At 43.2% G+C, this 13683-nt stretch overlaps 1 protein-coding gene across 6 annotated transcripts in view; it reads right to left on the reverse strand.

Moving 5' to 3' along the window:
- The window catches only part of FRMD3 (FERM domain containing 3), a 296678-nt gene that overhangs the window by 37421 nt on the left and 245574 nt on the right, over positions 1–13683 (reverse strand). For all 6 annotated transcript variants that reach the window (XM_003810300.4, XM_034967512.3, XM_063593988.1 and 3 more), the window contains exon 13: positions 10072–10196. In XM_003810300.4, coding sequence (XP_003810348.3) covers positions 10072–10196 — 125 coding nt within the window. The remainder of the gene's footprint in view (positions 1–10071; positions 10197–13683) is intronic.

Raw genomic sequence — 13683 nt, forward strand, 5'->3', positions numbered from 1 at the left:
TCTATTTTGGAATCTAGGGCTTTGGCATGAACAGAGATTTCAGAGTTTCAAAAACATATCACCCCCACCCCTTTTCGTTTCGGTAGACTCATCTTCAAGATCTAGAGCAGCTGTTTCCAAATCTTCTTTTGGGGAAAAAATGTTTGTGCATACAAATAACTGCATATTTATTTATAAATTAGATACGTGTATATCTGTCATTGTATATATGCACATTATAATCCTATACAACAGAAATTTTATGAAGAGGTGATAAAAATAAAATATCAGTAGAAGTCTGAATAATTTCTTCCTCCACCCCAGTGGATCATTGTATGTACCCTGCTCTGGAAGCCAGAGCTCTAGGACCTCCAATTCACCATCTGCCAAACCAGGAAGGAGACTGCACTCCTCTGTTTACAGCATTGAGCGTACACTCCCAAGACTCAGCCTTGAGCCAGCTGACCAGAGCCTCTTCTCTGAACCTTGCCTGCATTGCCTCAGATCTATTATAAAGAGCCCACCTAAAAGAATGGTAACCAGCACACACTGCCCAACACTTTCTCTTATTTAAGTGACACTGGATCTTAAGAGAAGGGAGGAGACGGAGGGAGAGGCTCTGAGATCCTGTCTCAATTTAAGCTTGGGGATTGCAAAGAACATCTACTTAACACTCACTACCAACCCACTGACAAAAATGCAAGAAAATAGAACCCCATGCATCTAAAACTCAGAAAATTCTAGCTTCTGCTTTCTAGCAACAATAGGTTTAGTAATATTTTCACCTTTCCTCTCCTGTGGTTTCTTAGGGAAATAGTGAGAGTGTCTATCTATCTAAGTGCCAAGCAAAATGTCTTCCCCTCCGCCGACCACACTCTGGCTGTCACAGCTGGTCACACAACACTCTCCTCTGGCTCAAATCCCAGCCCTCAAGGACTATGACTAGACTACTTCCTAGGACACTTGACTGACTTATTTTTTCACCCTAGCCACGTCCTTTGAAGCAGTTAATTTTTATTAAGTGGGGTAGCAAAATGCTCACCTGAACAGGAGGAATGATTTGGGAAGCTCTGCTACTGAATTGCTTCCACGAAGACAGCCACTCTTAACACAGACTGTAAGTAAATGAGTAATTAGAACTAGCCCTGGAATGAGTCATTCCTTATTTAATGAATTCAACTTTAAAACCAGAACATGATTCCCAGAAGGGAGCGAGCTTCCTGTGGGAAGTCTGTTTCCCCTGCAGCCTGGCTCTACTAAGAATTCGGTTTGCTGCAACACACTCGGTCCCCAGCCTTCTCACCACTCCTTCTAGGGTGATGGAAGTCTCTGAGGAGTCAGCAGGTCCTGGCATGCTGTGCTGGAAAACCAGAGCCTTGCACCGTGTATACACACGAGCTCTTCTCATTGAACCACAGAGGTCACCCATACTTAAATAAAATATGTTGTCTCTTTTGATCATTCATTTGCTATAATTGAAAAATAGATGTAGTTCCTTAGTTACCCATTCTGTTTCAGCAAGAAGGAGTTGAGTCATTTTAGCTGTGTTCAATGTCATCTAAGATAGCTGGGCCAGGAATGTGAGTATAAGGATGTAATCCCAGCTTTCCAGAATACTTACCCAACCATGTAACACTGGGCAAATTTTCTCATCTCTCCAGGCTTTCCCATTTGTAGAAGAATCCTGAGGGTATGTGCTAGATCAGAGGCCAGCAAACATTTTCTACGAAGGCTTAGATTGTAAGTTTTAAGCTTTGCTGGCAAAATTTTAAAACTTAAAAGTTGAAGGTGGTTCAAAAGAGGCAAAATGGAGGATATTATATAGGTACTTTTATCATCATCTAAAACGTAACTGTTCACTTGAAGGCCAGAAATAAGTGGTGCTGGGCCCGCCACAGGCTATATATTGCTAACCCTTGTGCAAGACCTTCCTCAACATTCCCTTTAACTCTCAAAAGCTATGAAAAATATTCCTGTCCCCAAGTTCCCATTCTCATAGTAAAAAGACCTCAAGCCACAGTCTTGGATTTTTTTTTTTTTTTTTTACCTTGACATTCAGCAAAAGAATCAGAGTTAAGAGCTAGAAAGCATTTGAGTGGTGCTCAAATCCAATCTTCTTGTTTTGTGGATGAGGAAAACGAAGCTCTGAAAGGTGGATAGTCTTGTCTGTGGTCACCTGGCTGCTTGGCAGAGGAGCCAACACCAGGTTTCATCTGAGACATTAATGCAGAAAGACAGCAGCCACCTGAACCACTGCTATGCTTCCACTGCGGAATGCTGTATTTCATAAAATGAACTATTTGTGGAGAATTAGCCAACTACAAAATTGAAATGATGCACACTATTGGTGTCTTAAGATGTAAAATACAAAATGTTTGCAAGATAAGGTGCACTGAGTTTGCATCAGGAACAAGGCATTGAGCTTCCTTACAACACAGTAAACACTCAAAATTTCAAAGTCCCCTTTCAAGTGATAAAAACTTCTCATGAGTACTTAAGTTGTCAGTAAATACAAAAAAAAAAAAAAAGAAAAAGAAAAAACCCAGAGTTCTAAAGAGGAGAATAGCTCCAAAGAAAAACACGAAAGAAAAGGTAAAAAGCTTTTGAAAAGACTGCAAAATAGGAATCTGCAGAGCGTGCTCAGGCCTTTATGTTCTCAAGCTGTTCTTGGCATCTCCTACCCTAGAGGAGTTGCCGACCCAAACTGTGATGCTGTCTTCAAGAATCCAATAGGTGTTGGCCGGGCGCGGTGGTTCACGCCTGTAATCCCAGCACTTTGGGAGGCCAAGGCGGGTGGATCATGAGGTCAGGAGATCGAGACCATCCTGGCTAACATGGTGAAACCCTGTCTCTACAAAAAATACAAAAAAATTAGCCAGGCGTGGTGGCGGGTGACCGTAATCCCAGCTACTCAGGAGGCTGAGGCAGGAGAATGGCGTGAACCCAGGAGGTGGAGCTTGAAGTGAGCCGAGATCGCACCACTGCACTCCAGCCTGGGCGACAGAGCGAGAATCCAACTCAAAAAATAATCATCATCATCATCATCATCATCATCATCATCCAATAGTTGTGATAATTCTGAATTTTTATTTTGCTAATCCAATACTGCAATTATAAACAAAAACAGGAGCTGCCTTCTGTTCTGTGGAGGCATCCTAGCTCCTGCAGAAGCAACTCCAGCTACTATGTGCTTATCAGCAGCTGGAGACTATAGATGCCATTAAATAAGAATGTTCAGGATAGTCCAAGCGTGTGCAATGCAAAAATGATGCTTAAAACAGCACTTTTTATGAGTTCCTTCTAATTTAGGACATTTAACCCATTTGTCTGTATTTGTGTTAAATATGTTCCCAATTCATTGTTTGATCTCCAGTTCAACTTCTGATGTGTTTTCATGCACCAGTGTTTTCCACATTAAACAAACAAAGCAGGAATTTTAAGAATTTAGTATACTGGATAACTGCAACTGCATTAAAATGCATAGGGAAGAAATTGCTAATGCATTAACACTGATTTCCTCTATGAGGGGGCAAGCTAGGATGTTATTTTTTTTATTTTTTATTTTTATTTTTTTGCTCATTTATGCTTTTTTGTGATTTCTGAATTTTTTAGAAGTTGATGTACTAGCTTTATAATGAAAAATAAAGCAAACAGCAATCACAAAACCCTGTGGTAGGGACAAGTCTAATTAGAACTGGGGTTGGTCATCACCAGGTAGCAGGAACCATAAGGGAAAAGGTGATTCCACAGGATTCGTAAACAGCTTCTGCTGTTTCACGGGACGTAACACAAAAGAAATTTCAAAAACACCACTGCAGCCCAGGCACGGTGGTTCACTCCTGTAATCCCAGCACTTTGGGAGGCCGAGGCGGGCAGATCACAAGGGGAAGAGATCAAGACCACCCTGGCCAACGTGGTGAAACCCCGTCTCTACCAAAAATACAAAAATTAGCTGGGCATGGTGGCGTGTGCCTGTAGATCCAGCTACTTGGGAGGCTGAGGCAGGAGAATTGCTTGAACCCAGGAGGCAGAGGTTGCAGTGAGCTGAGATCGTGCCACTGCACTCCAGCCCGGCAACAGAGCAAGACTCCATCTCAAAACAAACAAACAAACAAAACCCAGTGCATCACTGCTAATGCATATGTCCTGACACATCTGAGCCAAAGGGAAGAAATGGCTTAGCATCTGGGGGAAAATGGTGGGAAGAAAGACACCGAAGCCGTAAGAAAAGGGTAAATTTGTCTGAACCATGACCATGGAACTACAGAAAGGGAGAAAAGAGGGAGGAGAATGTTCACGTCAGACAGGCAGGGAGGAAGACCAAACCTGGTAGAGGGTAAGATAAGGAACTCACCATGGTATAACCACAGCAGCCTTGGGCTGTCAGAGACTTCACCAGTGACAGATCAGAGCAACTGTGTAGTGCATGAAAGACATATGCATAGACAATGCAGCAGCCCCACCAGTCACCTGTTATGTGTTCGGGTGGAGGGTGAGTGGGACCAAGAGTATGGCATGCCTGATGGATGAGGACAATACTCTTTTTACATGCACGAAATGCCTTTGCATGTTCACACACAGACTTTCTAGAATTTCAGTGAAACCACCTTAAGCCATCTATGGTTAGGGCAAGACACTGTAAGCAACCCTTTAAACACCCCGCCTCTGCCTTCCACACACACTTGCCATCACATGCACAACACATACATGCATTCACATATACACTCGGCACAAACACGCACAAACACATACACAAACAGTTACAGGGATGGTGCTAAAGGGTGGCTTGTGAGAGTTCGTTTTACCATTCTCTTAATTTCCAGCTATTCTTCAATAAAGATACTTTCTCGATCATATGCAAAAGCAGCTTCACATGACCCTTTAATCTAACACCCATTGCCACCCCCAAGACCCTCCTTTATAAAAATGTCTCCATTGTGCTTTCATTTTACCAGTAAGGGGAAAACAAATATTTTCAACTCTTATTTATTATAGTTGTACCTACCAAGCATGGCTTTTCTACCATGTTTATGCCAGCCTGCACCACTGCTATGGCAGACACCAGTGATCTTCATTGTGTGTCTGTAATTGCCAGTTACCAAGTCTCACATGATTAATTTCACTCCCCTTCTCTACTACAATCCAGCATTCTTCCATAATGAGAACATATACTCTACCAATAAAACGCAGAAAGACGGTGCTATCTCCACTATGGGGAACCTGCTCCATTTTGCTTGTGAATTTATTCAGATTAATGACTCCTTAAAATGTCATTTTCACCTAGAACAATTCCCACTGTAATTTTTTTCTTCTCCAGAAATTCTCATAAGCTCTAAGTGGCACTCTTCAAATGGTTTGCCATTCTCATCTGAAGTTTTCCACAGCACTAGTTCTCTCAGATCCTGTAACCAAGCAACTTTTGGGTGGGCTTTGAAAACATTCCCGTTGCCCAGTGGTGCCTAGGAACTGATTTTGTTTTTTCTCCACCCTGACACAGCCAACTTGAGACCTAATCCTCCAGCTGTCATATGGCTGAATGGGGTCACACGTTTTCCCAGAACACCACTGCATTAATCTGGGCAATAATACTCTGCCCAGCTGTCTTTGAGAAACTTGAAAAGAATGGAAAAAGCTTGTCTGATAAATGGGTGGTCATGACCCCAGAGGGCCATGGCAGTGGCAGAGATGTCCCCACTAATCACACCATTTAAGACAAGGTGACAGGACATTCCCATGACCTCACAGAAATAGAGATTCCATAAGTTAAGACTTTCTTCTCCCAATATGATTTTTTAAAAATTTTTAATTAGAGAACACTTTTTTTTTTTGAGACAGAGTTTCGCTCTTGTTGCCCAGGCTGGAGTGCAATGGCATGATCTCAGCTCACTGCAACTTCCACCTCCCAGGTTCAGGCAATTTTCCTGCTTCAGCCTCCCAAGTAGCTGGGATTACAGGCATATGCCACCACACCCAGCTAATTTTGTATTTTTAGTAGAGACGGGGTTTCACCATGTTGGTCAGGCTAGTCTCGAACTCCTGACCTCAGGTGATCCACCAGCCTCAGCCTCTGAAAGTGCTGGGGTTACAGGTGTGAGCCACTGCGCCCAGCCATTAGACAACACTTTTAACAGGGCTCAAGCTGCTGATCTTGAACCGTTTACAAATCTAGTTCCAAAATATGTGATTTGAAACCCCCAGACAAGAATCTGAACCAGTATATCCAGATGGGGAACAGTGATAACAAAGGTAAGTGGTGATGCTGAGTCTCCACCACTCTGCGTTTGAAGCTCTGAGAAGCAACAGTATTATGTAACTCTCTCAATGGCTCCAACAACTCAACGAAATCATGCTGGCCATGGACTCCCTGTGTGATGCTGACACACCACTGAAACATTCCTGGGTCTCTATAGTCTCATCTTTAACATAAAGAGGTTGAAGTGTTTTCAACTCAATGTCTCTGAGATAAGAGCAGGACCCAGACAGTAGGAGTCCACAGGCTGTGTCCCTACCATGTAACCAGCGACCCTGTCTCCACAAGTCTGCCTTTTACTATGCCTGTATGCACTGCCTCCTCTCTAGTTGCATTCTCTCTGCCTGCTTCAGCCCTTGCATATCTATTCCCTGGGCTCCTCCAGCGGTTCCTGTGTAGTCTGTGCCTCCAACCCAGTGGTTTCTAACCAGAGAACTATTTTGCTCCCCAGGGGAAATTCGGCAGTATCTGGAGACATTTTTGGTTGTCAAGACCAGTGGGGTCCTTCTGGCATCTACTGGATAGAAGCCATGGAAGCTACTAAACATCCTACAATGCACAGGAATCCCACAAAAAGAACTGTCTAGCTCAAGAGGTCAGTGGCTCTGAGGTTGAAAAACTCTGCTCCAGCCATATCTGCCTCTAATCCATTCTCTACACATCACCAGAGTGATACAAAATACAACTCCCATGCCATTGATATCATTCCCATACCTGAAATCCCTCAATGCCTCCTAGCTGCTCTCAGGTTAAAGTCTAAATTCTCCTGCAAATCACACGAGGCCCATAATCTGGCCCTCTCCTACCTTTCTACCTCACCTTCACCATCCCCCAGAACCCTCTTCCCTGAAACCACACTCACACCTCATGCAGGTGAAACAGACCACTCCATTACCAACTCTTCCTGTCCATCTCTCCCATTTATTCCTTGGCCCACTGATTTTATGTCAGACACTCCAATGGGACTAAAAAGGAACAAATGCCCTCAAGGCAGCTCAAGGCACTGATATCCAGTGGGGCACACAGAAAAGTGGGCACACAATTCAATCAGCAGAGGCAGAACTTTGTCATCACCTCTGTGATCCCACTGCCATCTCCCCAGTGGGCTGTGAGCCTCCAGAAGAGAGAGCATCTTCATGTCTTCATCTTTATAGTCCACAGGAACTTGGACGTGGTAAGTGTGGTCTACAGGGTGTACAACTTGTATTTGTCACAATTGTTGCATTAAGGAATGAATGAATTCCCAGCCTCTTTAAGTTTGGCTCTAGCACAGAAATAAAAAGAAATGAAATATTAAAATATAGAGATGAAACAAAATTCTTCATAGTGCATGCACTCAAAAGCCCAGAAACAAGGCCCATTCACAAAGATGAAAACATCTTCTTTGTGTAGAGCTCTAATCTGTCTCTCTTCTCTTTATAAATCTGAGAAGTGTAAATCTATATAATAGGTATCTATCTAATGAAATGCCTGAATCCCATTGCTTGACATTCAAAGACAAGAGCCATGGAGCAGAATTTGACTAGTAACAGAGGTACAATGGTATCCAGAACACAGAGCTATGTCTCCAGTGGATATCATACTTTGAATTTTATGGTACCTAAGAAAATTTTGCTCTTACTCTAAATTGAGAGAATCAGTGTATTTATTGAAAAATTAACAATAGTGTTGTGTCTACTTCTCTTGCTTTTTAATTGAGTCTATATCCTGAAAGTTGTCATGACTTGTCTGAACTTTAAAACCCACAAAGATGTTCTATCAGGGGACAAATCTCCTGGAGAAAATAATTTTATTAGGTATCGATAGAGCTATTGTGGACTTCTGAAGAGAGAGATCTATCAGTTTGGCTTTACAGCTGGTAAAATAATTGAAGATGGTTCTTTAAAACAACTGGGAAAATTGAAAAGGTAGCTTATGCATTCCTATCCTGTCATGAAATTCTTTAAATTCTTTTGCAGTTAATTGCAATGGTTTGTCTATTGTCCATAGAGTTGCTATGTCAAAAACACACCTAGTATTTAGCAGTGGAACCTCATTATAGAAAATGGAGCAAAACAGATGTCCCTAACTGAATGGGATGAAGAGTATGGAAGAAAGTTTGACCAGGTTCCCTTTCACATCTTGGGGGATCATAAGGCAGCAGGCCTAGGCTTCCATATTCCCCATAATAATCATTCAACCCATCTGGGCCTCCAAATTACATTCCCATCTAAGCTTCCATCTTTGCAGACAAGGTACAGTCACAATTCCAGTTGTGAGATGTCCCTTCTCTTTTCTTCTCTATTAGCCACACCCTCCTTCATTTAAACTTGGGATAATCATGACCTTCAGAAAAAATGATTTTCACTCAAAGCAATATTCCAAGCATATAGGAAGAAACTCAGAAAACCCTTAGTGACCAGAAATTAAAACTGCTTTTCTTTCATTTGCAAAACACACAAAAACAGATAATCTCCTGAAAAACACAGACAAGCAACATGGACCCAGAGGCCCTTAGGCTAAGGAAATTAATTTAGCATGGAACTTGCAGAGTTCATTGTTAAGACAGATAACAAAAGCCATTTATAACAAGAGTGTTCTCATTATCATCATCTCTTGTAGCCCAGTTGAAGACAAGTAGTGTCTTCTAAGATCCCATCTTTCATACTTTGCACACTTTTCCTCCACCCATGGAATTTTGGGCATCCAGTTGCCTAGTTCTCCTTCTAACCATCAAAGCTGCCTTTCAGGAAAAGATTTACTAGAATTTTTTATATGTCACTGCAAATTGGTTGCTGCTACCTATCTCAAGGGTATCTGCATTCCAAGCCATATCCTTATTATAGACTAAAAAGTTTTCTCCTGTGAAATAAATTCTTGACTTGAAGCTGGAGGTGAAGGTGATCTTTTGGGGACAGAGTGATCTGCCCTCTTGAAACTGCCCAGTATCCAGATTTTCAACGATGAAACCAGAATCACAAAGTTAAGAAAAAGCATGTTTGTATTCAAAAGTTCCAATAAGTTTATTTTGTGTGCATTTGTTTTCAATTTAATTAATTTCATCAACTTAATTTAAACAAATCTTTGAAATTAATAAGATGTGAGATGTCTGCAGGTGTTTGCGGCAAGCATTGTGGTGAGATTCTTCCCTGAAGTAAGGAAAGTCCTTAAAAACAAAGACGCCTAGAAACACACATATTATTATTATCTTTAAAAATATAACAAATGTGGGGGTTGCAGTGGACACTTCACTTTTTTTTAGCTTGTATCAAAACTGCTGGACAATGTAAATGAAGGATCAAGAACAAGAAGCCTGGGGGGAATAAATGGGATGACGAGTGTAGAGATACTTGTGGAGAACTCTTTATTGCCACCAATTTAATTGTGATTACAGTGGCAGACATCACCATCCAATAGAACTTTCAGTGATAGAGGAAATTATCTCAGTCTCAGTGTCCAATATGGCAGCCACCAGCCACATGTGGCTATTGAGCACTGGGAATCTGGCTAGTGTGACTGAGGAAATGGATTTTTAATTACAATGAATTTAAACTTAGTTTAATACAGCCACACATGGCTAATGGTTAGTGTACTGGACTGGTGTAGGTCTAACACCATTAGTCTTTTCATATATAATTTTAGAAATACTTTATACCAGTGAAGTCTCTCCAAGAGAAACTAATAGTTTCCCAGTATAATACAGCCTTCCAGCTGCAAAAAGCTTATTTACTAAAAACATAGTTTATGGCTCACTCCACCCCATACACTAATCAATTACCCATCATATGCAGAATTGGCGCCTCCCTTGTTTTTTCCAGAGGGAGCCTGCAGCACCAGCATTTGGGATGAAGAGACAGACTTACCCTCACCCAGAGGAAGTTCTTCTTCTTGCTCGCTGGGGGAAGGAAGCAGGGGCTGCAGGGGTTCCATGTTAATGATGAGCTGTTTGTTCAAGGAGTGGGAACTGCGGCTCTGAGTAATGTTGGCTCTGAAAACAGACACAAGCCAGACAGAGTTGGTTTCCATCACAAATGCTGGCCCCCTCCATCTCAGCGGGCTGCCCAAGCTACCATTTTGTGTCTAGAGGGAACTACCTCCAGACACAGAGTGAATTGAGCCAGTAGTAAAGATGACATAACATTCAAGATAAATGGCCCTTTCTGCTCTTAAGGTCCTGACCAAATGTCCCTATGTTCTACTGCAACCCAACGAAAGAAAATACAGTTCCCAATACGTCACCAGCCCTGAGCATGCTAGGTGACAGCCTGGGCGTTTTTTAAAAAAAAGAAAGAAGAAACAAAAAGACATGGGAGGTAGCTAGCACTGAACTAGATATGCAGAAAGGTGAATGAAGGGCATGGCTCAGAGAAATTTAACCACCACCAACAAACAAAAACAAAAACCCCTGCCAGACAGATGATGCAGATGTTCTACAGCTATAAGCTATCTTTGTGTTGCTGGATGTCCAATGTTTAATATCAGTGTTTAATATTCTCAAAGTTACACCCTACTCACTAACTGGCCATGGCTCTGTTTTCTCCTCTGGAAAGGAGCATGCAGATGTGTCTGGCTGAGACCAGCAACAGATGGCAAGGAAACTGTGCAGGTATCTCGTTAAACCTATTGGTTGGCAGCTGGGGAGCCCGCTTGCCCTACCTGCTGCAGAGATACTAGCTGCTTGCCCTAGTCTGCCTGCAGGTGGATGTTTGTGCACCCTTCCTCACTCCCCATGCTTCCTGTCAAAACCAAAACCAGTGCATACTTTAAAAAGGAGTCAAATGTTTCCTTCCCCTGGAAGCCTTCCCAGATTGCTCCTCCCAATGCACACAGTCTCTCTCTTTCTCTCCCTTCCTCTCCCTCTCTTTGACTACTTTCTCTTCTTTCATAACTCACTGCATTTTCACCTCTGTCTCTGTCTAGTTATTGGTGTACTGATCATCCCCACCTAGATAAGCACCTTAAGGGCAGAGACTGAGCCAGCCATACTCGTGCATCTCACTTGGCATCTTGCGAAAATGTGTTCAGGTTTGAAACTAAAGTGCACCAAATGCAATCCTGGCTTGACATATGTTGCCATTTCAGCCTGGTCAGAGTGTTCCCTAGACCAGCTGCAGGACTACCTTCTAGCCTGAGTGTTTCTGTTGGGCAACAGGAGTGGGGAACAGCAAGATGCCTGCGACCATCTTGAATTAAAAGCTCCCATGGCTGGCATGGGCTAGAAAGGAAATTTATGAGGACTTGCTTAGCCATGGAGTCCTTTTCTTCATTATTTCATTTTACAGCCATTTACTCTGCAGCTGATATATACAAATTGGACATTCTGCTTTGCTCCAGAGAACTGTAGTCCTCACCTTAAGTAACTCACTGTCTAGAACCATAATTTTTAAGCTTTCTGGTCTGAGACCTACATTAATAAATACTTTTTTTTTTTTTGAGACAGAGTCTCGCTCTGTCACCTAGGCTGGAGTGGAGTGGTGCAATCTCGGCTCACTGCAATCTCTGCCTCCTGGGTTCAAGCGATTCTCCTGCCTCAGCCTCGCGAGTAGCTGGGACTACAGGTGTGTGCCACCACACCCAGCTAAATTTTTGTATTTTTAGTAAAGACGGGGTTCACTGTGTTAACCAGGATGATGGTCTTCATCTTCTGACCTCGTGATCTGCCCATCTCGGCCTCCCAAAATGCTGGGATTACAGGCTTGAGCCACTACACCCAGCCCCAAGAAACACATTTTATATAATCTCCCTGTACCCAAACACACACAGGAAGAAGCACAACTGAAATTAATGTCTTATGGAACAATAGTTACATATCTATGTATAATCCACTATTTTAAAATTCTACTTCATTTTAAGTCCTGGTCTTGATCACTACTTTATTTCATAACTACCCCCAACTTTGTTTTTTTGTTTTTTTTTTGTTTTTTTTTTTGAGACGGAGTCTCACTCTGTCACCTAGGCTGGAGTGCAGTGGTACCTCCGCCTCCTGGGTTCAAGTGATTCTCCTGCCTCAGCCTCCCAAGTAGCTGGGATTACAGGCATCTGCCACCATGTCCAGCTAATTTTTGTATTTTTAGTAGAGACTGTTTCACCATGTTGGCCAGGCTGGTCTCAAACTCCTGACCTAAGGTGATCACCCACCTTAGCCTCCCAAAGTGCTGGGATTACAGGCGTGAGCCACCACGCCCAGCCACATGACTCCTTTATGTGCTGTAGCCACAGCTGGAACACCGTGCCTCTCATGAAGGTGACTGATGGCCAGGGTCCCATGGGAGCACCAAGGAGGGGCACCTAATCCTGTGTGAGTGAGGAGAGAGCCAGGAGTGATCTCCCAAGGGAGGCGAGGCCTGCAGCTGTTCTGGTGAGCACAGTGCTTTCTACAGGGAAAGAATCGTAGATAGAGAAATCTTTACAAAAGGAAGGAGGGGAGGGAGGGAGGAAGGGAGGGATAAAAATTCGCCATGAGCAGTTTCTTCTTTTATTGTGAAGGGTTCTCAGTTTTTGAGCTCTCCTGGGATTTCTTCTGGCCATGGCCACTCATGACTATGATTCTAGCTCTGCAAAGTACAACATACTGTCATTCCTGTGTGGTCTGTGTAGCTTTCTGACCTCTGAAAAGCCCATCCATCCATTCTTGCACATGCAGTTCTGAATTGCTCTACTCCACCTCTGACCGTCCATGCCAGCTGGACTGGCTGCTGTTCCTATCCCCAGGAATCACTGCTTATGCTACAACGATGGGCCCTCGGTGAGCCTTTATGAGCTTATTTTGCTCCCCATCAGACCTCCTTCCAACATTCTTTAGCTGGAGATACCAAGCATCCTGCTGCCCCCAACCCACAACATTGCAATGTCCAGACAATTGCATAGCTCTAAGACAGGCTGGGTTCACCAGGCTGATATCCCAGGTATGAGCCTGCCTTGGCATTAGATGGCCAGGAGGATGCCAGCTCGGCCCCTACATTCACAGGCTCCTGTTGCTCTGTTGTAGCAGAGGCCCATGGCCAGGGACAGGGGCATATAGGACGTGCCTTGTATTAGACCAGGTGACTCCTGCAGTGGATTACAACCCTGAGACTCTCCAATAATATGAGTCAGAGAAGAACATTTCTTCCCTGATAAGTATAAGACTCAGATAAACCCAAAGGTGGATACAACTAGGGATTTCCCTGAAGCACAAAGAATCCAGGGCTCCCAGCCCAACGTGAGGCACTTTGACAGCCTGGGGGACAGAGTCAGCAACATTAAAAAACAACAGGCCAAGTCTCCCACCTTTCGCTATTGTGGTGGCCTGAATGTCTGTGTTTCCTTAAAATTCATTTGTTGAAACCTAAACTCCAATGTAATGGTATTAAGAGGTGGGGCCTTCGGGAGGTGATTAGGTCATGATCACGTGAATAGAATTCGTATCCTTATAAAAGAGGTCTGAGAGAGCTTGTTTCCCCCTTCTGCCATGTGAGGACACAGCAAGAAGGCAC

This window comes from Pan paniscus, chromosome 11, assembly GCF_029289425.2.
Source record: "Pan paniscus chromosome 11, NHGRI_mPanPan1-v2.0_pri, whole genome shotgun sequence".
In the NCBI taxonomy this organism is placed as follows: domain Eukaryota; kingdom Metazoa; phylum Chordata; class Mammalia; order Primates; family Hominidae; genus Pan; species Pan paniscus.